The sequence below is a fragment of the Aquila chrysaetos genome, chromosome 10 (assembly GCF_900496995.4).
Source record: "Aquila chrysaetos chrysaetos chromosome 10, bAquChr1.4, whole genome shotgun sequence".
NCBI lineage: Eukaryota > Metazoa > Chordata > Aves > Accipitriformes > Accipitridae > Aquila > Aquila chrysaetos.
Window position 1 is genome coordinate 7,856,169 of NC_044013.1, and position 27,904 is coordinate 7,884,072.

A 27,904-nucleotide genomic window follows, 5' to 3' on the forward strand; every position below is an offset into this window, starting at 1 on the left:
CCAAGGTTTCTCACCCTTCCTTCCTGCTTTTCCTCCCACAGTCTGTAGGACATCCAGGAAACACAAGAGGGAAATCTCCTCTCCTTAGAAATAAGTTTTAGATCTAAAAAGGATAAAATTCTGAAAATTGAAAATTGTGAATGACAATTTCAATTTGGAAAGTGATTAATAAAAATGTCTTGAAAAAATCTTAGGTATGCATGTCAGACTCTTTCCACAAATAAATGTACTTCATATTATCATTTCTCTGATAGTAAGTACATCAAAGTTTTAAGGTCTTGCCATGATGCAGAGCAAGTATTTGATTTTGTATTGATCACATATATGGCACCGTATGTCGGGAATAGTTTGTTTAATTCCAATGCAGTATGTTTTCTGCCTTCTAAGACCTTTATGGGACTAGCCTGTCATTTATGAGATCACCGTTGTCTGCATTTCTAGCTTTTTGAGGTTTTACGCAGCTTAATCCTTTTCCCAGTCCTGTTTGTTCAATATAGCAATAGTGTCATTCCTTAGACAAGGACAGTGTTTGAGCTGAATAGGAAAGATGTATTTCTTTTCATCATCCCCATGTAGTCAGCCATTAAACTGGCTATGTCCTCCATCTCTTTTACTATCTTAATGCAGCACCTTGAGGATTGATCAGCAAAAGCCAAAACCTCTTCAGACAGAGTTTTGCCACAGAATTCTTTTGAACACTGTCCCTAGATCTCTGTGATGGGAAATACAGAAGCGGGATTAAACATTAAGTGCAGTATTAAAAAATCAATCTGAAGCCAAAATGGACCTTTGCCACCTTACTTGTTAAAAATATGCGACTTGGAAGAGTGGTATAAAAATGAAGGTACGTGTATCTAGGTGTTTGGGGTTTTTTTTCCTGCCTTGAATCTTGTTTGTGTTACCACTGCATCTTCCAAGGACTCTGTATTATAGTAGGTAATTGAGAGGACAGTGGCATCTAATTAAATCTGCAGTATGCAAAGTCTTATTTTTCAACTCAAGCAATCTGTTTCAGAAATAAAAAGAAGTTATGTCAGTGAGGTCTTCCAACATTTTAAATGTTGCTTTCCCCTTACTTGATGATTTTACATACTGCCAATTAGTAAAATGAGATGGGAGTTCCTTTCAGAGCGTCATGATTTTAATTGGAACTTCAGTAGAAAAGAGTAATTAATAACTTGTAGCCTGTCCCGCTAGTAGCTGCGCCTCAGATTAATGAACCATGTCTTTTGCACGTTGCACTACAAATTGAAAAATGCAATAGTTAAAAACTGGTTACTGTTGTTTGTGTAATTAATGCTGATCATTGCACTGAAGTGTAATGACAATAGGAGATACAGCTTCTACAATTTTTTATGAATATATTTGATTTTAAACAGAGGGTAATACATAGTAGGTACATGTATGTATTTTTTAATATATCTTCGAGATACTTTCTTTCTTCCTCTGAAATATTATTGTGTGTATCGTATTGTTTGTTTTACTAATTAGTTTTTCTTCTTTAAATTTTTTTTTTTGTTTCAATGCTCCATATGTATTATGACCTTGATTATAAAATTCTGCATGCGTTTGTGTGCATTACCTAGAAGGGGCAGAGAAAAGGGGATGGTGATTATATACAGGCAATCAACATATAACCGGGAATATCCATTAAGTTTTTATTTTATGAATGTGTTATGTCCAGGTTTTACTGTGTTAGTACCTGAATGGACTTGTAATAAACAGTGCAATTGTGAATTTGGCTTTAGGAAGAGGAAGTAGAAAGGCCTTAAAAAACGTGTGAGTAGTTTCAACGAACAGCCTAATACTATTTATTAATGTAAGTATCTATGTACAGGAGTGAGGATACAGCCAAGATAGACATTTTCAGTAATGTGAAATACATGCATGTGAATGCCTTCTGAAGATGAGAACTACATTTTGAGGCACTTCTCGCTTGAGACAGCATTGTGTGCTGAAGGTCTTTTTGAAATGTAGACTTTTAAATTATACTAGCATAGTATTGAAAATACATGATAACGAGGTAAAAGAGAAATCTTAAATACTGTTGTGCAGCTAGTTTATAGTGTTTTATTTACTGATACATGTTAACCTTTATGTAATGATTGAAAGTCTGAAGGCTTATGTAATATAGTTGAAAACAGAATTAGATCTAATAAGTGTCGCTGGATTTGTATTGAACCTATTATTGAGAGGTAAAATGTAACAGAAGGGAACCTGTAGTAAAATGAAGAGATTTGGTTCATTTTTTTCCAGCACTAGAGTTTGATTTATCACATGCTGAAAAACTCCTGTTTATGTATATACAAATGGTGAACTTCAGTAGAAAGTTGCTGTATTTTAAATCAACTTTTCCAGACACAGTGTTAGTGCTACTTGTTTTGAGTAAGGGTAGAACCTTCCATGACGACAAAGTCACTTATCATATAGAATTGTAAGACAATATCTCCTGTACTGAACTGTGTTATCTTACATAATGTATCATTCGATAAGAGAACAGGTTGTTCCATGGGTTTGTGAACAGGTTTTCACAGCTTTGTTTCTCGAGGTTGGGGTTTGTGGTGTCTAATTTGTGGTCCAAGTTTCTGTGTTCTTTTCCATCTGTCGCTCTTGTGATTTCTTACATGTTTTTTCCCCCCTTCCATAAAGGGGTAAGCTCTCTGGATTTTATTAATGCCTTCTCAGTGTGGTACATTAGTAGGATCTACCTCTTGTCTACTCAATATCCCATTTTCATTAAACTTGCAGGAATACACTGAGATATTTCCTCCTGTGAAATAAGTCTTCTGTGCCAACTAATCAGTGGTTCAATCATTACTGTGGATCAAGACACATAAAAGGGCAAGCATAGAAAGCAGACTAAAGAAGCCTTGCAGAGGCAATATTTATCAGTAATGGGGCTGGTATTGTACCTTATAAAGCATAGCTGTTACAACTTTAGAGGAGGGATAAAGGGGAGAGAGAAGAGATGACCTTCACCAGGAAAGAGAGGGGAAGACAAACTGCAATGCTGATATTGTAGCTGTCTGCACATATAACACCATGACTGATCGCAAGGAGGTTTCACAAAGACGGAGAACTGTTTAGACAGTGTCACAGCAAGGTTCTTGGGAAGTTTGGCCATATTTTGGCACGACTTGCAAATGTAGTGGGAAAAACTGCTAATAATGAGCAGCTGGTTTAATATGTAATTGGTAGGTTGATATAATCCACAGTTACCTGTGTCATCTTTTTTTTCTAATGTATTCAAAATGATTGTTAACCATCACTTTTAGGAATATACTACATTGTGATGCACCTCACCAGTTGATCATGCGTTACTACTTTATAAATAATTTGTAAACAGAACTATTACTGGGAATCAACTAAAACGAGAGAAAAGATGCCATGCTCATTTAATTGTCTTTAAGTCGTTAGGGTCTTGCTGGATCAGAGAAGATAGGGTGTTCGGATGCATAGAGATAATAGTTTAGGAAGCCCTTTCTCAGCTGTCTCTGCACTTGCTGTAATCCAGATTAGACCAAAGTGTGATGTGCTTTTCTGCTCTCTGCCCAGAAAATAACAGCTGAAACTCAACCCTGCCTGTGGCTCCCATGAACAGAACATCAGAGTACTGCTGATGCAGTCAGGCTTTATTTTCAGCTGGAAAGTGAGAGTACTGCTTAAACAGCTACATGCCTCAATGTGCATATTTTTAACCTTTCTGGGGCTCCGTGGTTAGCAGGTAACCAGTCCAATGTACTTTCTGGACAAGACAGAAGCCTGATTACCTCATTGTTCTTGTGCTTTTTGATGCTTGGGAGGTGCAAGGTTAGTCGCAGCTGGGAAGAGGAGACCAGGGGAAATGATCTTCAGTGAGGTGGACTTTGCTCGCAGCTGAAAGATAACAAATACAGCTTGAAGCCAGTGCCTGCTGCATTGCTTCCCTGTTTATAACCAGTCATTTAAGGACAGCTCTTATGTGTTATACTGGAGTTTCATACAGAGAGGCTGTAGTTGCTTCTCTTTGGTAGGTTTGTTCCTGCATTCACATCACTAACATAACGCCCTAATGAAGCACTCATTCAGGCGCACACTAGCCTCAGGTGAGATAAAGCACTTTAAAGTAATCTGTGAGAGGTAGTGGCCCCCTGCTTCTTGTTGCTTCTTTTTTTCCAGCAAAGAGTCGTGCTCAACTTCCTTATTTTTTACTTAATACCTATCTGCCAGTAGGTTTGTGGCCAAAGGCCGACAGTAAAGCTTGGCTCAAACGTGGAGTACAGACCTGGTCTCTGTTACCAGTGTGCCGATACAAAAGACAACTGTTTCCTCTGCAACATTCAGAGATGGTGCGGTTAAAATGGAGAAGTAGCTTTGAGTTTTCCTGTTAGAGGAAAACAAAGTTCTTTAGACTGTTGCTATCTGCCTGTATAAAGAATTGGTTTTGTTTACTCTTCCAGGTCAGTTATGTTGCTCTCCTGTCCAGAAACTTGAATGTGTTATTAGGGTGCCCTCTTAATGTAACTAAAGCTGTTGATGTTGTAGCTATTGCACTTTACATTCAAACAATACCTTATTATGTAAGAATGTCCCTGAGTAAAATAAAGGCTTCCAAAATCAGTAGTCGCTACTTAAAATAAAGATGTGTCTTTTCACTGCTTCAGCCACATCATCTTTAAAAGGCAATTTAATGGTGCCTTATGGTGTGTAGAGTTTACAAGGCTAATCTGTCCCCAGTTACACAACAGAGCCTTTGATAAAGCAGCAAGTGTCTCATACTAGATTAAACTGAGTCTAGAATGTTTTATGGGGCAATTTAATATACTGGATTGAGAGAGTTACTGTTTTTTAAGTGACTCTAAAAACTGAGGATTTAAGCAGCCATAAACAATGAAAGGGTTAACGGTGGACACCAGCATCTCTTTTCTTGTCAAGGGTTCTGCTGTTTCCATTTTATTCTGAGATGTTTGTGGCTTTGGGAGAGGGAGGAGGCATACACCCAAAACCGTAAGGAGCAGATTCTGCTGTTGGTTGGTTCTACGATCCAAGATAATCCATTGATTTGAATAGATGTGTACCAGTTTACCTGAAGGACTTAAATCTACCATCTTTAGCCATGTAAAAAAATACTCAGTACCTTCCTCAGATTCTTTGTGCTAGGGCACTTTATGGCTGTTAAGTTATTGACTTCTTTAAGATGAACACGGAAGCAACAGTACTTATTTATCGTTGGCACAGTTGTGATGTCACTGTTGGAAAGTTAAAAAGCAGCAATTATAGGTGAAACCTGAAAGCTGTTTTATAATTTCACATGTACAACACAACTCTTCACTAGAGATTGTAGCCATGGCAGCAGTGGTTGCTGCGCTTTGTGAATAACAACCGTGTAGTTACCTTCTCTCAGTGAAACAGAGGAATTTAATAGTGATTTGTTAAGTACAAAGTTTTTAAAACTCTCTTCAAAAAAAAAGACTGCATCTGTGTTTCCTATCTTCTGTCCTATTAAGTAAGACTAGACATGAATAAAACCATACTGGTTATGGATGCAGGAAGAGACAAGACAATTGTTATTTTAAATCCTGGCTGTTACATCATTTAGCTATGATGCGCCCTGCTTCTTGTATAGTGTCTCCACCCCTTTTATTGTGCAATCAAATCCTGGCTGAATATCTGAATATGAACATGAAGTGGAAACAGAACATTACAATAATAAATGAACCTACCATTTTGGAAATTTTTGGAAATTTTTAGTCTTGCATTACGTTTAAGGTCTGTAATACATTTTTAACCTTTTACATTTCTAAGCATCTGTGCTAGTCACGTTCTCACTCTGCACACTCATATTCATCTGAATAGAGTTCTCTCAAAGAGACTATCCCTTTTCATCGCGGGGTTGCTTGAATAAGATATGTAAGATTACACAAGTGATTCACAGGTTCACTAGCATCTGTTTATCTGAATTCAGATTATAGTGTCAAAGTCTCAGCGAGTCACAATAGTAGGCTGCTATTTTATACATTTTTTTCCGTCTTAACTTTCAAGAAAAGCAGAACTAAACATCAAATGCTTTTGAGGCTTAAACTGAATGCCATATATTGATGTAATTTACATACTTGTAATGCCACAAAGAGCTATGCATAAACATTCCTTAAAACCAACAGCTAGGAGTTAAACTGAATATATACATATATACACACAGAAAAAAAATGAAGGGTCTGAAAGACAGAAGGAGAAGGATAATGGAACTGAGAAATGGAGGTATGGTAACAAGTTCTCGGGTTCCTAAAGAATGAGAGTTGTGCAGTCCAGAAACAACATATACTTGCAGTCATTCCTCAGACCATATGGAAAGTCATCAGTAGAGCAGAGTGAATAGTAAGATAAGTCTTAAATAACAGAATTACTTCTGTCTGAAAATGTTAATATAGTTTTGTGTCATTGTTGTAGTCTTCAGTCAATTCCAAATATGCAGAGCATTACACAGAAAGGTCATCTCATTTCATAGGCGTATTTGCCATGTTACACTTCGATTTCATCTGATTCAGAATAAAATCTGCTTATTTTTCAGTTCTCTATGAAAGGGAAAACCTGAGGTTTTTCAGTCAAAATTGATCTACAGGCTGCTGCAAGTTGTGGTGCTTGGATGCTTTCGTCCTTGACTTTGGGGAAGTTTGCCTGATTTGCTGCCCCAGATCTACAGATTTTTGGAAAGGCTAATTACCATTACCAACTCAAGCTGTGATGTTCTAATGAGACAGAATAAAAGCTGTCTGTTTGACAGGAGGCAGACTCCATGGTTTGGGCAAGCTAGACTGCTGCTTTTTTTTTTTTTTTTTTTTTTTTTTTTTTTAAAATCTGTAAACTCCTTTTGTTTTCTCTCTTAACTGAAGAGCTAACTGTTTCCAGAAATCCCGTTCAAGACCGATGCCAGTGTATGCAAACATCTAGTATGTGCTATACACACTTAAGCATGTCCTTGAAGAGGTAAACTAAGCAGGAGTGTCATACTGCTAATAATAGGGAAGATATGGAAGATCTACTGAAGATGTTTTAATGAGATTAGTTTCAAAACTAAAGGCATTTTCAGGATGGTATTTATACCACATGAAAATATGTTAAGCTTGTAAATCTAGCAAGTGTCCAATGAGTACGGAGAAAGGTGGCTCCACTTGGATCTCTTTAGGTATGTTACTGAATCATGGCCAGTACCTCATCTGAATATCATCTCCAACCCACCAGCCTTATCTGACTGTCACAATAGAAGAGGTGAAGATGGAACAGTTGCAAATCTCAAATGCAGCTGTAGTGAGTGTTAGCACTGTGTTTCCTCAACATGCTACATATCATTTAAAAGTAAGAATTCTTTTGTTGTTAGGCTTTAAAAGTAGCTTTTGACCTGAATTGGGAAACATGAGTTTGAATTATTTTTGTGGGGTTTTGGTTTTGTCTTTTCAAAGAATAGCTGCTGGTTTTATATTACAAGGAGTTTGGAACTTCACCTGTCTTTATTTGGTTTGTACAGAGCATAGGATGGTGAGAACCTGATGCATGATAACGCCTCTATCTCAACAGTTATTAAAATAAATAATAATGTGTTCAGACATCGTTTTTGTTAATAGCCACCTATGTTGTTTTTTTATCCTCAGCTTTCTCTGTTAGAAGATGCAGGGTTTGGTGGTGTTCTTCTTTACGTTGATCCTTGTGACTTACCAAAGACTACAGATCTTGCTGATAAAGCTTTTATGGTTTCCTTGAATGGTGGAGGAGATCCGTCAACACCTGGTTATGCCAGTATTGGTAAGTACTGTTCAAGGCATAGTCAGTTAATGGACGTTTTAATTCTTTGTAGATCATAAGTATGGGAGTTAAAACACTAAACCAAATCCTGCCTGAAATAGAAACTGAGTAAAGGAACACTGTGTAATGCAGCATGGCTCAAAGGATGGAATCCAACCTCAAAAGTGCTTTACTCTAAACTCTTGGCACAAATTCTGTACTCCAAATAATTTGCTTTGTTGCTTTTTGTATATGTGTATTCACACACTGAACCATTATTCCTGCCTGCTTATTCATATCCCATGAAAAAAAAGAAAAGCTGTGAAGTACTAATCCAGTGGTTTCTGAGCAGGCTCCATGGGATCTGTCCCCACTGAAAGAAGTATTCTTCCCTTCATTCCGTTTTCCACCTTCATGGTGTTGGTATTGGAAACTTCTGGTCAATAGCAATGTAATCAGAAGTTTATATTTGAAAAGATTTAAGAAAAATTAATGTTTATAGTATCTTTGTGCAATTACCACTTGAATAGGGTGTGTTCATTTAGCCTTGTCTCAGTTCTGGCTGCATAGACTTGGTTATCAATTAGGCTTTTCAAAATACATGTATTGTTGAAGTATGGGAAATAAAGAATTGATTTTAAGGAACTACACAGTCTTTTATAAGTTTAAGGGTTTTTTTTAAAAGCAATGCTAGCAATAAATAGAAGCGGCAGCATATTTGACTTGTATGTACTACTTAAATTTCCATTCTAGCAGTTCAGTGAATGTGTGTTCTGCTTCTCTGCTGCCTTTTCAGCTTTACAACCTTTTTTACTATCTAACTATTTGGAAATGTATTAAGCAGCAGTCTATGAGTTTGTGACATGGCTTCATCAAGAATATTTGGTCTGGTTACTAGCTCAGACATCTAAAGTCTGACTTGAATTGGCGCTAAATCAACTGAGGCAACGCTGAGATACTTCATGACTAGAATGGCAGAAAATAGAAATATTTGCCTGGTTGTCAAAGAAGGGTGTTAGCTGTTCACAGCATGAATGCCTTGACAGCTCAGTGGGAAAGAAATTGCACATTTTCTCAGTGTCTCAGTGTACCTGACCCAGTGTTCTTAAAAGTGCCCTGGGAGCTACAGAGGTAAATATAACACTCTTTAAGCTTTATTCTTGCTCATTTCATGGAGCTATTCAAAAAACAGTTTGTCGCTTATCTGTCTGGCTGACTCCTTAATGTTTTATTTACCCTACATGGAAAGTAAAGCTAATTAAAACAGATACACCAACATGAAGATGCCACTTCAGTGTCTAAACTTCATGCGTTGGTTTTCTGTCAGTAAATGATCCCGTTGGCAGTGTGCATTCCAATCTCCAGTTTGAGAGAAAGAAGCGTAATTATATGGAAAATGGTGATGTAAGTACGTGGATGGTTTGTACTAGAACCCTTAGTATGGCTTGCCTGTAGTTTTAAATCTCTGTGCAACATTCGTAAGCAGGAATCGGCTATCGTGTTCCAAAAATCATTTATATTTTGATCATTGAATGCAATGATGAGCTGGAAGGAGCTCAAAGGAACACTTGAGGAAACTCTTTTTTATGGTTCTGTCACTGGAAGGTGGATCAGATGGAAGTAATTTCTGTGTTTCTGATGATGATTTTCTTCTTTGGAGACTATGAATTAGTTTGGTTAGTGGTAACTTATGCCTGCGACAAATACATACGTCTGGAGCGCAGACTTTTGCCTGAGGGATGCGCTTGCATATAAGGTAGTTAAACTGACTACATGTAGAATAAAAGTGCCAGATACCCAGGGTTGCCTCTTATCACTTTGATTCACAGAGTATAACATGCACTATGAGAAATTTTATTGGAAGCTCCTGCTTAAGTTATTGGCATATCTTTGATACCATCTGCACTTCACACATTGCCAAAAGAACTGTTACTATTGCAATCTCAGGGACTGCTCCTACCACCGTTCTCCCTTTTACTAGGAAATTCCTAGTAAGATGAGTGATCCAAAGTTAGTCTTGTACTAGGTGAATAAAAGGTAGGAAACTTGTATTTTCATGCCACTGCCTATGTTTCTCACATTCTTTTAGTCTGAAAACAAATTTCTCTTGGACTGCTCCAGGTTTTTTCCTAGGGAAAAAATCTTCAGGAGATACCACCATTTACAGATGTCTTCTCAAAATTGACAACATTTTCAAATGGGGTTTATGTTAACGCTTCAGAGAGAACTTTGGAGTTCTCGTGAGGTTTTACCTCAAATTTTCTGTTTCGTGAAGATCAAATGCTGCGCTTCTGCATATGAATTATTTTAGAATGTACAGAAATAGCTTGAGGATGGGTGTGAGATGCCTCCTACCTATGAGTGGCATGATTTTTTTGATCTCTGTTTAATGAAGGGAAAGAAGTAATGATGTGGAAAGGGAAGTGAACAGCACTTATGTGAAAGTTTCTGCAGCTTTGATAATTTAGTTCTTCTGTTCCTAAGACTCTCCTAATCCTATGTCATATCAGTCCTGAAACAATCATATGAGCCTTTGTGAGCATCAGTTCTGTGTTCCTGGTTCTGATTGCCAAAGACTAGTATCATCCATTTTTAGAAATCTTTCTTCTCTCTTCCTGCTTTTGAAATGAAACAGATCCAGTGGATGGGACTAAACGAGTTAAACATATGGGATTAAGAAGCTTGAGAGGGAGATAAGAGACTTATGTGGCAAAAATTATCCTGAAAATAAAATTTACAATAATAGCATAAAACTTGAGTGACTTACCCCATCTACTTTTTTTTTTCCATTTTGACTTTTTCAACGCTGCAATTCCTTTCACCTACCTTTGTACAGCAGACACATATTAGATTTCACCATTGCTAGACTTCAGAGCCATTTTAAATCAAATTTGTTTTCACACAGGAAATGGCTCAGTAAACAAAAATATGGATAGAACCTATTTGTCAATCCTAGTATGTAAATAGAAAAGTGGCATTGTGATAAGCATTAAGAACCCTGCCGCCAAGATAAGGTACCTCATAATAGAATCCCTATCTGTGCAGTGGTGGAATAGAAATTATTTCGTGAAGAATTCAGACAGCATCATAGAAAATACTGTAAGCTTAAAAATGCTGAAATATAACAGCTGTAAAATATAATCTTATGCTATCAGCTGGAGTTTCAAGTGTAATGTTGTTTTAGAGAATTGTTATGCAGAGGTTATAACAGTAAGGCAAAGCGGTATATTTGGAAGTAGTCCATGCTTCAGGTCATTGTTAACAGCTAGTCATGTGAGCCGTATTACAGAGATTGGGTGAAAAATCAGTAACACAGGGGAAATGCACAGTGTCCCTAGAATTGTGAATAGTGAACGTTATTCAGGCAGAGGAATTGACGTGAGCATTCCTCAAACATTGCTAATAGGATTTGATTTCAGAGGAAGGGACAAGGAAGACAAGGAGTTGGTGAGGTGTTGATCCGCTGCAGGCCACAGCTGAGCACATCAGTGAGGTTGGTGGTGCCTCTGAAGGCATTTTAGAAAGGACAAGAATGCTGGGCAGGCAGGGGAGTGAAACTGAGCCTGGAAGAAAGCAGGGTGAAGATGCTGTTACAGTCTTTTGGGGTTTGTTTCTCACTATCCAAATCTGGTTTAATTGACAATAGTTGACACTGTTTTGCCCATGATGGTAATTGATAAGTGTTCTCCCTGTCTTTATCTTGACCAATGAGCTCTTCCATCTTATTTTCTCTCCCTATCCTGTTCAGTAGGGGGAGTGAGAGCGTGGCTTGAGTAGGTGTCTGAAAGCTGGCCAAGGTTAACCCACCACATTGGGATCCCCATGTTTTGATAACTTACAGCAAAAGTTAAAGAACACCAAATATGCATCATAAAAAGGCCATGGCTTTCACCTCTTTAGTCATGTGTCATTCTTTAATTGAGCTTAGCCAGTTCTTCTTCTGTGAACACAAGGAACTACTGCTACTACTTGGAATATGGCTAAATATGTATATGCTGTGATGGAAATGTATGCCTACTTATTTTTAGTCAGCCCTGTGATTCTGTATGTTTATGTGCTTCTTGCTTCATATCTGAGTTTGTCCTTACTGTCCTTTACTTCATGATATTTTACTCCTGTGAAGCATCCAGCTGAGCAGAAGTTAACTAGAAAATAGAATGTTGTGTAACAGTTTTAACCATGCATATGCAACATATGTTCTGAAATGTTGTGTTATAAATCATCATGACTTTTTACAAGATGTCCTGAGCTCAGGTTTGTCTGTTCTGTTAAAGAACAAAACACAGTTACAAGGATAGTTTTTTCTATGCTTGCCTTGGCAGCTGTGGAAATGATCCTGGGAATTTTTTTTTTTTTCCTCCAAAATTTGTGTTTACTTTCTGCTAATAGCATCAGATAAATGAAATGCAAAGATAACTTGGTGTAAAATTACTGTCTAAATTCAGGCTGATGGGTTTTTTGTTTTCTTTTCCTTTCCTTAAGGGCAGACTGAAGCTGGGGAGAAAGAAAAGCTTACAGTGCCATGTTTTAATTTAGGGGTGTGTGTATATATGTTTACATATACTCTTGATCTTTTTTTTTTTTTTTTTTTTTTTTTTTTTAACTTATGACATAATTTTAGTGGTTGCCATAAACAACCCCCCCCACACCTTATCATTACCAGCTGCACCGCTCTATCTGATATACTGTGTTATTTTCTGTACAAAAAAAAAATCTATGCTAATGCAATAGAGAGGTGAATCTTTGGAAAATACTGGCTTTGGAATAGTGACCACAGTAAGTAATAATTTCAGCAGTTTTTCAATAACACTAAGGGTTCAAAAGTATCTGAATGCATGATCTGCCTCTTCAGATTTCGCAGGATACAATGAAGCAACTAAATTTGTATTTAAGTACCAGATTACATGCTCTGAGTTTTTTGGGTTTTGTGGTTTTTAGTTTTTCCTCCTGTCAGGCTTTCAATTGGTGTTGCATGTAGTTAAAACTGAGAAAATCAGTTGGACATCAAGGTATTTTAGGCTTACAAGTTTGAGCATATGGATCTCTGTGTTGTATATAAGATATCATTTTATCTTCTATTAAGCTGCCTATAATTTTATCTTGGAGGGAGGAAACAAATTCAAATTGAAAATGCAGGGATTTTATCAATTAGAGTATTAGAAGAGGAGGGGAGAAATTACTACCAATGGTACTGCAATAGCTTGTTAGCAACGCTTGTATCCTTTGGCTCTTGCAAATGCCATACTGAACCATGTGGTCAAAACGTCTCAATTTCAAACAGAAAATTACAAAAAAAAGTGAATTTAAAAGAGTAGTGGAATGTACAAGTGGTAAAGGCCAAATTATTTGAAAAACAAATCGCTTCCTATGCTGCAGAGTTAGTTCAGTGGAAAACATATTGCCTAAATACTTCCCTTAGAAGTTGGAGGGGACTCCTCAGTATTTTTGACGTTTCAGACAGTTTCAAACTACTAAACAGGCTTGAGTCCCTACAGAACATTTTCCGGTGAAGCCACTTTGTCTCTCATCCAGCAAAAATAGCATTTTAAATGGTGTCCAGATTAAATTTTTGAAGCTCCTCAACTCACAAGTGAGTTTAGCATATTTAAATCTTTTGTGCAATCATAATTGAAAATATTCCTTCCATAGCTTTACTGACATGATATTTCAGCTCAACGTAATTTGTGCGAGTGAGCTAGTTTATTATGTTCTAATTTATTATGTGCTCACGAAACAGCAAACATCACTGTATGGCAGTAAGTCTAGCTGGTATATTGGAATCTGCTACTACAAAAGCATGGGTGCCTGCAGAGTCCAGTTGAAATCATTTGTCCTTGCATGGGCTGAGAATCCAGGACAGGGGGCTGCTTTTATAGCATCAGGAAGTTTTGTGAGGACTCTGTTGCACGTTTGCTCACGTAGCAGTATATAGTGATCCATTTAAAGAACCGGCTAAGCTCCGAACTGACTGTCAGCTAGAGGCCAATTTTATGGACCACTTGCTCTGTTGCCAGTCATTTGCTCCTGAACGCCCTTCTCTGCGCATTACTGTGGTTTCTTCTAATCCTGTATCTTCACAGCCTTTTCCAGTGGCTTCTTTGCGTTTCAGGTGGGGGTTGTTGCCTTTCAGAACCCAGTTAAGCTAATGTTACTTGAGATTTTTTCATCCAGCAGTGTCTAGCATATAGGCAGGAAAGTTGAGCAGTATTTGTACATGAAAACTGAGTTTATAGAAAAAACATGCATAGAAAAAGCAAACCAATACAGTCACTTTCAGGTTTCTGCTAACTGCAGCCTGTAAACAAATTTCTTTGTTCACTGCAACTGAAACACTTGCTTAGACCGATATCAAATTGGTGATTACACCTCCCCACTGCAAGCAAGCAACAGTGGTATTGCTGGTGTCTGGGGATCCAGAAAGGGCTTAGAACAGTAGGTGGTTACCGTTTGAGGGGACTTCTTTCTGAAGGCTCCAAAACTCTGGTTATGGTATTACAGTAAAACAACCTCAGTGTCGTAGGCCTATTTTTCCTGTGTTTCTGATGGGTGAGTCTAATTATCACCATCTTTCATTTCAGGTGATATACATTCTGAAAAATGATACTTGTCAAAATTTAAAAGATTCTCTCTTAATATGACTGTTCAGGCAGCTTAGATTTAACACTGGCTGTTAATTTTTCAGTGAAGAATTAAATTCATTTAAAAGAAATGCTGGGAGGCAGAATATGTTTGTGAATTTAGGCTGTCTTTAGTGTTTAGTTTTATACGCAGAAAGGGGATTTTAAAAAGTCATTAATTTCATTTTATAATTTTAAAAAATTGAACTTTTCCCTTGTATTTAAAAATCGATGAAATATAGGGAACAGGCAAAAGGGTTAAGTGATTGAACATTTTGAACATAAGGGGCTCAATTCACTATTAGTTGTGCCTTTTTCCTAATTTATTTTGTATATCCAAAGCAAATACCTGTTTTGGATATGACTGTGTTTTACTCAAGCGTACTGCTAAGATGACAACTCAGAGTAAAAGGCAGGCATTTCTAGTAGGTGGTACTGGTTATTAATGCTGCTTTAATTGCCAGAAATACAACTGTCTCAAAGTACAAATTCTGGTCAGATTCAACCAAAAATTTTGGCCATGTAGAAGCTAAAGGGAAAAATGTCAGAACCAGAATGATTGTAAAGCAGTTTAGGTACCCCCCACAGGAAGATAAAGCAGATAGTAGCTATATACGTATAACTAAAGGAACTGTATTTGCTAATGATGCTTGGTTAACTTTCCCATATATTTGTGTGTGTGTATGTAATACAATGGTATTTTATCCTCTTAGAACTCCTGTGCACAAGTTGGGATACTACATTGTAACTCTTACATATTGCAGAGTTAACACCTGCAAGTGCACCTGCATAGTATCAAGAGCACTATAAAGTCAGCTGGCTGATTGTTTAAGCAATTAAAGATGTAATTGGTTTTATAATTGAATTTTTTCTAGTGCAGTTCGAATACTGCGAGTCAGAATAAACCAAACCATCTTTAATTCGACTTGATCTCTGTTCCAGCCCACTGCTTACCGTATTCAGCAGCTGCATAAAAAAGATAATAGTACCTTTTCCTACTTTCAGACAGGTAGAAACTCCCCCAGAAGAAAACCTAATCATCTTAAAATGGAGATGTGGAAAACACTTTTTCGTTACATAAACGTGTACTATCATATTATATAGTACTGTTCTGCAGAACACTAAAAGATGTAAGTAATTCATCACAGTTTGGGTTTGGCCAATTTTCAGAAGCATTTTGCTTGTACTTTTCAGAGGTTTTTTCCGACTTGCACTGTTTTCCTTCCCTGCAGAGACAGAAGAATGCTCTACCTAGGGAGACTGAGGTGGAGGGGGGAGGGCAGGAATTGAGAGGAGAAGCTGTTGGGATGGTTTAGTTGCTTGGCTAAGGAGCACATGAGTGGTGAAGGAAGCTTATGAGACAACAGGGTAAACGTTATGTGTACATCAGATGTGGTCAAAACCGTCTAAACGTATTGGAGGTGTGATTTCAGTGACAGTGCACGTTCTTTCAGAGCATGGTGTATCATGGAGTGTCTGGGATGACTCTGATACTGATGTCAGTGAAGGGGTCGCAGCCCTTAGCACAGGAGAAAAGAATCGCAGAATAGTTGAGCTTGGAAGGGACATGCGGAGATTGTTCAAGGACAAGCCGCCAGCTCAAAGCAGAGTCAACTAGAGCAGGTTGCCCAGGACGTTGCCCAGTTGGCTTTCAAGCATCTCCAAGTACACTCCAAAACCTTTCTAGGCCACCGCTTCCAGTGCTTGACCATCTTCACCATAAAATAGCTTTCCTTATGCTTCAGGGGAATTCCCTATATTTCAGTTTCCTCCTCCATCCCCTGAATACCACTCGAGGAGAAACTGGCTCCATCTTCTTCTACACTCCCACCAAGTATTTATACACATTGTTAAGATCTCCACAAGTCTCCTCTGCTCAAGGATAAACAATCCCACGTCTCTCGGCCTCTTCTCATACGTCAGATGCTCCAAGCCCTTAGTCATCTTCATGGCCCTTTGCTGCACTCGCTCCGCGATGTCCGCGTCTTTTCTGTACAGGGCGGGGAGCCCAGAACTGGGCCCAGCACTCCAGCTGGCATTTCACCAGCGCTGAGTGGAAGGGAAGGATCTCCTCCCTTTACTCGCTGACAGTGCTATTCCTAATGCAGCCCAGGATGCTGCTGGCCACCTTTGCTGCCAGGGCACGTTGCTGGCTCATGCTCAACTTGTTGTCCACCAGGACCTGCAGGTCCTTTCCTGCCAAGCTGCGTTCCAGTCAATCATCCCCCAACGGGTACTGGTGCGTAGGCTTGTTCCTCCCGTGTACAGGACGTTGCCTTTCCCTTTGTTGAACTTCATGAGATTCTGGCAGGCCACTCCTCCAGGTTGTTGAGGTCCCTCTGAATGGTAGGACAGCAATCTGGTCTATCAGCCACTCTTCACGGTTTCGTATCTTCTTCAAACTTGTCAGTCATCTCACTGTAGAGGGCTATCAGGCTGCTCAAACGTGATTTCCCGTTTGTAAATCTATTCATACCACTCCCATTGACCTTCTTGTCCTTCATATTTTTTGAAATGATTTCCAAGATTATTTGCTCCATCACCTTCCCAGGGACTAATGTATGGCTGGCTGATCCCAGGTTCTCCTTCTTGAAGGTGACAGGTAGGAATGATATTTGCTTTTGTCATGTCCTCATGAACTTCTTCCCATCACCATGAACTTTCTAAGATTTTTATGGCCTCACAATGACATCCGTGAGCTCCCTCATCACTCGGGGTTCCCAGCCCACCAGAGCTTGCCCTGATGGGTGAATTTACATCTTCCTCTAACTAGTGCTCTCTTATGCTATTTGTTCCCTCTGTCATGCTTCTCGGTATCAGAAGCTACACTTGTTACTGTAGTTTGGATGCTGAAGGGTAGTGGTAGATGAGGTTTCTTGGGTATGGCAGAATGTGTCCTTACAAAATGCATTTGGAGCAGGGAAGAAGCGAGGCATTGTGTCCAGTGGTGTTCCGTGGATAAGAGGAGCTTCGTCTGCCTCAGGATTAACCTCCACTGGATGATCTTTAGGTGTGATGTTATGAACCACTGTAGACATATTGCCTACATACACTCAATATGACTTGACATAGTGACTCCTTTCTGTTAAGGGACATTAGATTCACGTACTGTTGCTGGTACAAAGTTGCAAGATTCCTTTCTGTAAGAGACTGCATCAGTTTCCATGCAAAGCTGTTCTCTCCTTTCCTCTACTAAAACAACTTTAAATGCTTTGATGTTTGTTCTGTGAAAGCATGGAGCTTAATTTTTGGAAAGGGATAGTACTGGAAAAAGTATTTGGGGGTAGAGATGGCCACGGGCCAGCTGTACAATAAAAGAGAATTTCATAGATGTGGGAGAATTTCTGTAACAAGGAGGCAGTCACAGCTTACAAAGCTTCTTTCTTCAGTGCTTTTGGAGTAGTCCTGTATGCAGTGATGCCAGTCAATATTTGCTGTGTGATGGGTACAATGCCAGAATGAGAAACAATCAGTTTGTCGCCAGATGCTTTTGTTATCTGACATGTTTTTGATGTGCAAAACTAGGCTTTGAGAATGAATTGAATAAACCTTTGAAACTTTGATAACTGTTTCAATTTCAATTAGGACAAGTATATGCACAAAATGTGTGTAACTTCCAATACCTCTTATATGCTAATTTTACATAGCTGACAGGTGGGTCTATTGTGTTAGTGAAAAAAAAAAAAGAGAGTGAAGCCTCTTGGGTTATTTAAAACCTCGTTGAAGTCATAGATCTTTTAGAACAGTGATATAATGATTTGCATATTTATTTAAAATATTGTGCTACAGGGACCACCCTTTACAAAATATGTAGTGAACAAATGCTTGTGCTGTCTACTTGGGAGGTAAATTTTTTTCTTATAGCAGATGTCAGCTAAAGCTGACACGTGGTGACAATCTATTCCTTTCTGGTATAATGCTTATAACAAGAGACTAATTTTAGAACAGCTGGCCTACTCATGTGTTAAAATGCCTAGGGTTTGGTTTTTTTTTTTTTCCTTCTTGCTTTCCAACCATCAGCAGTCTTTCAGCTAGTCCACTGTGTGATTTCTGCCAAGCCTAGTTTAATCCAGGACTGCAAGGGATTTTCAGCAATATTTTGCATATTCTGAGAGAACTGAACCACACATTGCCAAGCATTTAGCAGTTAAAACTTGCACAGTAGTAGTTTTTGCATAGTATAAAATCCATTTTGCCTTTCATAGTAGTAAATGAAGTGTAAAGGTGAGGTAAAACTAAGAATTAATTCCGTTGTCAGTTACCTTTGCTCCCTTTCAGAATCCCTGTATTAGGTACGACTTTCTCTGGGCTGTGGCATTACGTGTAGCTAATCCATTGAAAAAATAGGTACATCACCTGTCATGGACTACCTTGAGGAATGTTTTAAAAGTTCCCGAGAAAGAGAGAAGATAGGCTTTGCGAAGATAGCATGAGTGGAGTATTTCTTGAGTTAAAATTAGGTGACTCAGATGTAAGAAGAGTTGTATAAAGGTTATATAGATAATTTCATAAAAGTATTTCTGTGGTTTTTTTGTTTTTTTTTTTTAAAAAGTGGGGGGAGGTGAGAAATTCGGTAATACCAAAAATCTAAGTATCAAATGATTACTACTGTGTTTGGTTAATTTTACTTTGTAGTCATATTAGGTTTGTAAGCCTTAGGTCCTTCAAAGCTCTTACCGCTTTTTTGATATTAGCATTCTATTTTTTAAGTGAAAGCATTACATTGTGAGCTTCAGGATACTGGAGTACACCTAGACGTGCAGCTTGACTGCTGTCTAAAAAAAAAAAAAAAAAAAATCCTGATACAGAATGCAAATGAGGAAAACTTCCATGGATTTTAAGTAGGTTTCATAACTGTTAGGCATTACTCATGCTTTTTAAATAATTTATTTCTTAGTACAACATATCAAAGCATAGAAAAGCAGCATGCTTAAAACACTTAGGCAGGAGCAGTAGTCCTAAGCTGGTCAAAAATGTTTTCTAGAAATTACAGCTTCAGTTTTGTGTTTTGAGTTTCTGGAAATTTTGTCTTGTTAGATGAAACACATCTGTGTTTCTAGAGTCTGGATTTATCTTCTGATTTATAAAATGGACCTGTAATTCTGAACTCTGAAGCCCTGATTTGGGAATCAGTGCTTTAAGATAGGATTCAGTTACATCTCTCAATCGCTTTGTGAGATGAAAAGTTGAATTGCAAATCCTATAATAGATTTACAAATCCTAAAGCATATGTAGAAATACTGCAAGAAATTTACAAATTGTAACAAATCTTAATAAAGTAATTTTTAGCTATGCAAATCTATACTAATTTCTAAGTTAAAATCTCTGTGATCATAGCAGAGATCACTCTTGAATTTTAATATCTGTTCTGGGTCAGGTTCTTTATGATGTGTTTCTGCAGGACTTACATTTATTAAAATACTTCTCTTTGTCTCGGTTTCTCCTTCAACTTCATAGAATAAAAAAAAAAAAAACCCAAACCATTATCCTCTTAACAGAGAGAGGAGTTGCCATTCATAGAAGCTGTTACAAAAGCTGTTCCCTGATGGTTGTATTAGAGCACAAATGGGCAACTGAAACTTGCATAAAAGTACTGTGATTTAGTAAGGTGTTTGTATCATAGTATGCACACCTCACTGTGGATCGGTTTTTGAAAAGACATTTTAACGTCTTGTCTCACCTTAAAATGAGAAAAATCCTAGCTTTAGGTTTTTTTAGTGCCTTTTCTTTGGATTTATTGTGTTTTGAATGTATGTGTACTGTGAATACTATATTTACTGTTTGGGAGGCCAGACACTGGAACAGTTTGCCCAGAGAGATTGTTGCCCAGAGAAGATATCCAAAATGCAGCTGGACGTGGTCCTGAGCAACTTGATTTAACTGACGCTGCTTTGGGCGGGGAGGTTGGACTGGGTGACTTCCAGAGTTCCTTTCCAATGTAAACTATGCTAAGATTCTGTGAGCAGGTAAAAAATTTCAGAATAAATTCAGCTTGACAGCCAGTTTTTTGTTGACACTGATATTAAGGAAAAAAAATAATATAAGTGATCTAGGACAGGATGGCCTAAAAGAACCCGGGAACTGTGACACAAAGCCAGAAAGCCCCAGAGTATACCTTATAATGTTCTCCCTAATAGTCCAGCTGATAAGAGCTGGCTGTCTGTAACAATTTTGGAAAACACGTCTTTGTGATAGGAAGGGAAACAAAATACTGGGCTAAATACAAGAAATCAGGCCTGAAGAGTTTCTGCATAGTCTTTTCCTTTGCCATGTTTAAATTCTGACCCAAAACATTACTCAACAAAATGAGATGTGGGAATAAAATATGATTTTGGCAGAAGTATAATATGTTTTTTTCCATTTTAACGAGAACTCAGCTTTTTTTGAATCATCTGTTATGGAATTATTTTATTATTTGAATTGACTTATTATCAACTATGTCATACATTTCATTTCTTGGTCTTTACTCTTGATCAATAGTTTAACGGACTTCAATCTTTCTGAGGATAAAGAACAAGATGCTGTGTGTGTTGGTAGTATGCAGCCATTTAAATTGACCTTGATTTGATATGAAAATAGGGGAAAGCTTCTGTGACACCTATTGTAATTGGCACAAAGGAAGAAGTGACTGATTCAGCTGATTCAACATGTCCATCTAATGCAATATCAACACAATGGAAAGTATTTAAATTGTATAATAAGTATTAAATTGTTATAATTATTGTTTCTTAGTTTCTTTAAAAAATTTTAAATGGCTGAGATAATCTGAGCAGCAAATTGATGTGTATTGCATACACAGTTTATCTAGAAAGCCTTGCAAATTTAAAAGAAAAAAAAAGCTATTCTGGACAGTTTTTGACTTTTTAATATAATTGTTCTGACAAGTTAGAACAATGCTTAATTATTGGCTGTCACATGTATAAAGAACGAATATTGAAATTTGGAATTCCTGAACAGAAGAAAGGGATTTTACTGTTCCCGTTTCATGAGTTGTGCAGAGAAATGTGCAGGGATAAAGTGATTTGTCCTTCCTGACCATAAAGTTAGTCAAGAGACACCAATTCCTGGATTCATTCTTTTTCATCCATTGGAATATGCTGCTTTTCTTTTGCACTCCTTTTAGTTTATTTGCTGCATGAATGTAGAGACATTATGGCTTTGGAAGAAGAAGAAAATTGATTTAGTAATTTAATCTCTTGATTCCTCCCTTTTCTATTTTTTGGAAAAAAACTGTACTAGAACATAATAACAGCAGTGTTGTGCTCAAATATAATTTAGCAATTTTAATCCCAGTAAACTACTCCCCTCTAATATCTTAAAACTTTTAAACATTTGAAGTCTAGAAAGAAAAATAGTTTAAATGAAAGTGGAGATTAGTTAAGCCTTACCATGTTAACACTGCAAGGGTAGAATGACATTAATACTAGGGTAACACAGGAATAGTAGGAGAAATTCAGGATATGGGGAAAAGGACACAAACATGAAGTTGACTGACAAGTGGATTTCTCAAAATCCTTTCTTGCTGTGACTGTCTTGTTTTGAGAAGACTCAAGTGAGGTATCACTAGGATACCAACATCTATCAAAGAGATGATCTTTAATCTATTTGCCACTTGTCCATTATTTGACCTGATTAGTCTGTTTTGATGATCTGTGATGCCCTAGTGTGTTCATTTTACACAATCTTCTCCCATGACTGCTGTGTCATGTCCTGAATTTGATGCTGGATCTCAGTCTCCACATAAAAACTTTTGATTCAGTATACCAGTAAGACAGAGGCAAAGACAGTTTAGAGGACTTAAAAACTGCTCTGATTTTCACCCCACAGGATCAAAATGTGTTGTTTTATTAAGTCCTTTGAGGGAACACTCCTTGTTAAAAATAATCTCATCCCCAGGAAGCCCTTTAGAAATGCTTTATGAAGTCCTGTGGGACAAAACTACCTGATTTCCCCTGCAGCCTGAACTGTTTGAAGACTAAAATTACGGTAGGTGGTCTAGGGCTAAACAACCCCCTGTACATTTTCTCAAGGTAGTGGATGATGTTCAGATGGAATTCTTTGTAGACTGGGAACATTCCTGTGAGTGATAGAAATGCCCGATCTCCTATTTAGGGTGGCTTCAATAGATTTACAGGGAGATATCTTTTGCATTCATTAGCCATTAGGCTGCGCAAACTTAATTACTAGGAGACTTTTTAAAACATGTACAATTGAAGGCATGTTTTTTAATCGCTCTGTCCTTTGACAAAATGAACCAAGCATTTCCCTGAAGGTAAGATCAGTCAGATGCGGGGGGAAGACACATTGAAGCTAGGTATAGTATGTACCTGTCAAAAATGGAATCGATGGTGATGTTTGACAACTGGTTGACAAGACAGAGCGGAAAAAGTGGTTTAGGAGCACATTCAAAAATTCCATAGGACTTGAAGTCCAGTTCAGAGGCACTTCCAGCTTTCTAGAAACTCTTCAGAACACCTTTCCAAGATGAAAACAAACTGCTGTTCTGTAATGTTAACAGTTGTCTGCTGGCCTGGCTCTCTCTCTTATGGGCAGAATAATTCCTACAAAAATGTTTATTCCTTTTGCAGTCTTCATATATTTTCCTCTGCCAAGCCTTTCATAAATGATGTTATTAAAACTGCCACTTTCTTATGAGTGACAGCAGTTGTTCATCATTTATGAATTTTTGAACCTTGTTTTATGTTGCTGAAAACATGTACTTACACCAACAGTACACTAAAATTATAGTATGTAATTTGTTTTAGAACTTGAAATGAGTATGCGTTATGCCCAGGTAACTGTTTGTTGGCCTCTTATGAAAATACAGTTTATCCAAAAAGAGTCTGTATTAGTTTCTGAACGATGCAGTATCCAAAACAAAGATAACTCTTGATGAACACTGTTCAGAACATGTTGCTTTAAAAAAAATCTAGTTCGATGAGTTATAAGTAAGTTATTTTAAAAAGCTAGTGAAATAAATGTATATCCTTACGTGTATATTTATAAATATACATAGATGTATTTTTGTGTACCATCCCATGGAATTTTTTAGGCATTAAAATGATTTATGGCATAATTACATTTTAATGGAATGCTTATGGTTTTGGGGGTCCTGGTAAGAATTTCATACTTGCTCCCCAGAGAAAAATCTAAGCATTACCATGCCCTAGATATTTTGTTACTTTAATAGTAGTGCAGGTTTGATTATGTGGATAATCTGGATGCACATTATTTTAGCTAAAATATATCCCTTTCATTTTAATGTGTTGCCTGTTTCTTACCTGTCATGGAAAATGGGATTAACAGAATTCATAGTAACGATACTTATTTTAATATTGTCAAGCTGTGCTGCTCAACACCATAGTCTGTTACTGCTGTACCAGATTGTTATTGAATCAGATGAACTGTGGTCAGTGTAAGTCCAAAACAAAGTTATTGTACTCTTTCTTCAGTCATGCTTAGTCTTCTCTTCATTCTACTTCCTTACATTAAAGGGCATTTTAGGGTTGTTTTAATATTTGTTTTACTTAGTTCATGAACGGGTCTGTTTTCTGTTTATCTATTTCTTACACCAATTACTTTTCATGAAAGTTTCAATATGATAAAGAACAGTAAGAGTGGGCTATTACAATAGTATAGCTGACTCTTAGTGATGCTTGTGCATCAGTCAATCACAAAGATAGGACTTCTACATGGTCTTTGAAGTTTGGGTTGTTTTTTTTTACTTTTAGTGGAAATTACAATAATGCTTTATCTGATGAATTAAAACAAGTTAAAGAATTAGATCATTTATCTTACAATATGGATTTGAGCACCTAATAGCCAAGGTAAATGGGGTGGCCAAAAGATGTCCTCATGACACGGATATCATTACAAGTTTGCTGGTTTTAGCTTAGTGAAAATGTTTATAGTTTCAAAACTGGACTGGTTTAATATTATAGTAATTATTATAATAGAAATTGCCTCAAACTCAAATGTTTTGTAACTGTTATTTGTGAGGCTGAATTTAAACTCATGTTGAAATCCTTAGCCTGCAAAAAAAGCAGTGGAATAAAGTACAGGGAATAAAAGAAACTGAATGTTTAAATAAATATCTGTAAAACATCCACATACAGACCTAAGGCACTAATGTGTACTGGACTAGATTTTGATGTGAGCTTGTTTCTGTTCCAAATATGAAAAACATGGATTTCCCTTTAGCTAGAACTTGATGGGTGTTTTTCATATATCCACTCTTAATTAAGGTAGAAGAAAGAGTCTATGGTCTTAAATTTCAGTGAGGGAAAGGATTGTGTATTTCGAGCTTCTACTGAACTACATTAGTAGGATTTACCAAGCAATATCCAGCATGATTTAAGGCTTGAGGGAGCACTTTTGCAGCTGAATTACCTTTCTTGTTGTAACTGTAATTGTGCCCATACATTGTATCTCTGACTGGATGTGGGTGCTAATTTGAAGTACTCTTGCCCCTGGTGATTTGACTGTGAGATCAATTAGATGTCCAGAAGCACAAATAGATAATTAGAGCTCGGATCTATTCAGGCAGTGTATAGCAAACTTGCCTACTTCTGTTGCAGGTGCTACCTTCCTTGTTACTGAGCTTTGTATCAGACTCTGTAGGAGAAGTCACTTCTAAAAAGGAGTGTATTGAAGGCAATATATGTTGCAGCTTCTAATAATACCTTTCAACATTGTCTTTCCAATATTGATAATGATGCTCTAATTGTTATGGAGTACTTCCTAAAAAATGCTGATGACTCTTCAGTCCATTGATCTGATTGAGACTGGTGGCTGTTCAGCATCTTGCGTATGTAATTTGCAAAAACTAAGCTTTATTCAGTAAATTGTTCTCAACTAGAGACTGTTGTGGTTCTAATTGCAGAGACTGACTGCACTTATCCAGAAAAGTTCTTCAATTCACAAGGCATCTCTGCCACTTACTTTGACTGAAGAGAGGAAGGAAATGCCTGCACCTGTGGAAGGGAAGCTTCAGTTTTCAGAAATGTCAGGCAAAATGTCAGGTCTGAGAATATCAGGCCAGTGATTTTGTGTGTTCCACTGATGGTATGTTTTTCTTATGCTTCCATCAGTATTTTTCTTTGAATTTTTATCTAGTGTCTTTTATTTTTGTGTTGGTAAAGGAAATTTTAATGTTCCCACTGTTAAATGCTTGCTATAGATTACATCGTCCTTTTTCAATTCCTTTGACTGTTATGTTTTACCCAACTGCGGGATTTTTTAGCGTGAGGGCTAACAATGAGAACAATACTACAGCTGAGACTTTGTGTGCTTGAATAACTGAGCTGTGAATGTACTCCATGTAGGTGATTCATGCCGCACAGTTGCTTTCAGGATAAAAACTTATTTGTGTATATGTGAGGGTACAGTTGCAAATTCTGTTTAGAAAGCAGAGTTTTTATATATACGTGGATACTTCTTTTATATTCATTAATGCTCTTCAAAAGACGCCCTTCAAAAACGTGTCTACGTATTTTTGTTTCTGCATAGATTTAATATAACAGTAGAGCTAGTAGATGTAGTAGTTCTTCAGAATATTACCTTCAGGATATTATTAGACAGGATATTATTACCCGATAGTATTGGAAGTCCTGTCTTAGTTTACTGTACTGGAAAGCTTGATAATTAATAACTGCTTTTAAATGTATTTACAGTTCAGTCATGATATTGATGAAAGATAATTTAGGGTTAAGATCATTTTGATTAAATTTATGATGTTAAATCTGGAGAACTGATTTCAGAATCAGTTGTAAAATGTGTGACCTTAGTTAATGGCAGCAAGTACCTGAGTTTCAGTTCATCTAATAATTTATATTATTTAAAATTAGAGGAAACTCCATTCACCTCTGACTAATTAATTTGAAAGTTTGGATTTTTTTTAGGTAACACTTTTCAATGCCAGATTACTATTTAGCCAGTTTCAATAGTTAAATTATCCCATGACCAACTTTGCATGTTTCTTATGACCTCAATGTGGAGGTGCCCTGTGGTAGTTCATTTTCATCTGGTTTATCCCCTTGGCTGCGCATTGCTTTATCTGCCCCATCATCCTGGGCAATGATTCCTTCTTCTGTCCTGGCTTACATATCCTCTGAAGACTTGCTTCCTCCATTCTACACAGAAGAAATAAACTAAAATGTTAACAGCAGATCTCTTGTGGCTTTCCTCTACTATTTTATCCATAGTTAATCTTCCAAAACAAAGAGCAAAAGCTATTTTTACTAGCATGGCATATAATTTTTTTTCCAAGTATATATTTTAACAGTCCTAAAATGACAAATCCATAAATCTAATCTGTTACTTAAAATATAATTTTTACTGTAGTTAATTACATATTTTGAAATCAATTCCTTAAAAATCTTTGTATGTAAAATTTAAAATAAATGTCACTTAAAGCTTAAACTTAACAGTAGTTTTCAGCAGGTTTCTTAGTGTGTTTTCACAAAGACAGTATTCCTTGCACTTCTGTATTTCAAGGTGAACTGATAAAATAAAAATAAAATTCTAGTGGGAAGATTGCAATTTGACAAAGTTTTTTAAAATAAGCCTGAAATATTTGCAGATACTCACTGAAACTCTTTTTATACAGTATTACTGATAAAACATATCAGTTCATATTCCATCTTGTAGGCTTTCACCCATATTGTAATACCTATGGTGCTCTAAAAAGGTTATGTTTTTCTTTCCAGGTAAAACAGCTGAATTATCTTAAGGGAGATTGTTTTGTTGAAGTCAGAACCTGAAATTGTGTACTTTGGCCCATTAAATGAAATCCCTTTCTGAGCTTTCTGCTTTGCCCTTACATGGTTTATAAATAACTAAATAATTACATTTATGATTGCATAGTCTGTCAACAGATTTTTGTTGGTGGTGGATATTGGTATGCTGTTAACTCCCATATATTAGCCCCCATTCCTGTAACCTTAGAAAGGTATTTTAAGTGTCTAAAATAACATGTAAGAAAGTAGTATTATCAGTGCCCAAGATACTCATGTCCTTAATTCTGCTGTGGTCAGTTTTAGATTATACGATTGGACTGTCCTTACCTCATGTACAAAAGGTGCTTTTAGTACATTAAAAGTACATTGAAATATTTGTAACTGCAGAAAATACATGTAACCGTTTTATGGGGATACCTAATAATTCTAGGTATTCAAAATGAAATAGTCTTAAATGGCAAGTGGAGAAAAACAATTGAAAACTTTGTTATACAAACTTCAAGATAAAAATCTAGACTTCATTATAATGTACTTTTCTGCAGTATGCAATACTATGATCTTTACAGTGTAGCAAGTAGTTAATGAGTAATATTATTTTCAATTGATTCACGGATATAATATTGTCTCCCAAAATGAACCAAAACCAAAGATGTACTGCCAGACTTCTGTACATATTTGAAATATTCCTTTTCCAATTACAGTGGTCTTAAAAAAGAAATCAGTGTATTATTTCCTTTTCAATGCTGTGGTGGTAAACTATATGTGGAAATTTGAGGTATTTCTTTGATTAAGGCT

The 27,904-nt window shown here is 36.9% G+C and overlaps 1 protein-coding gene across 4 annotated transcripts in view; it reads left to right on the forward strand.

The window, feature by feature from the left end:
• The window catches only part of NAALADL2 (N-acetylated alpha-linked acidic dipeptidase like 2), a 503,669-nt gene that overhangs the window by 302,285 nt on the left and 173,480 nt on the right, over positions 1-27,904 (forward strand). For all 4 annotated transcript variants that reach the window (XM_030028786.1, XM_030028785.2, XM_041126840.1 and 1 more), the window contains one exon: positions 7,626-7,776. In XM_030028786.1, coding sequence (XP_029884646.1) covers positions 7,626-7,776 — 151 coding nt within the window. The remainder of the gene's footprint in view (positions 1-7,625; positions 7,777-27,904) is intronic.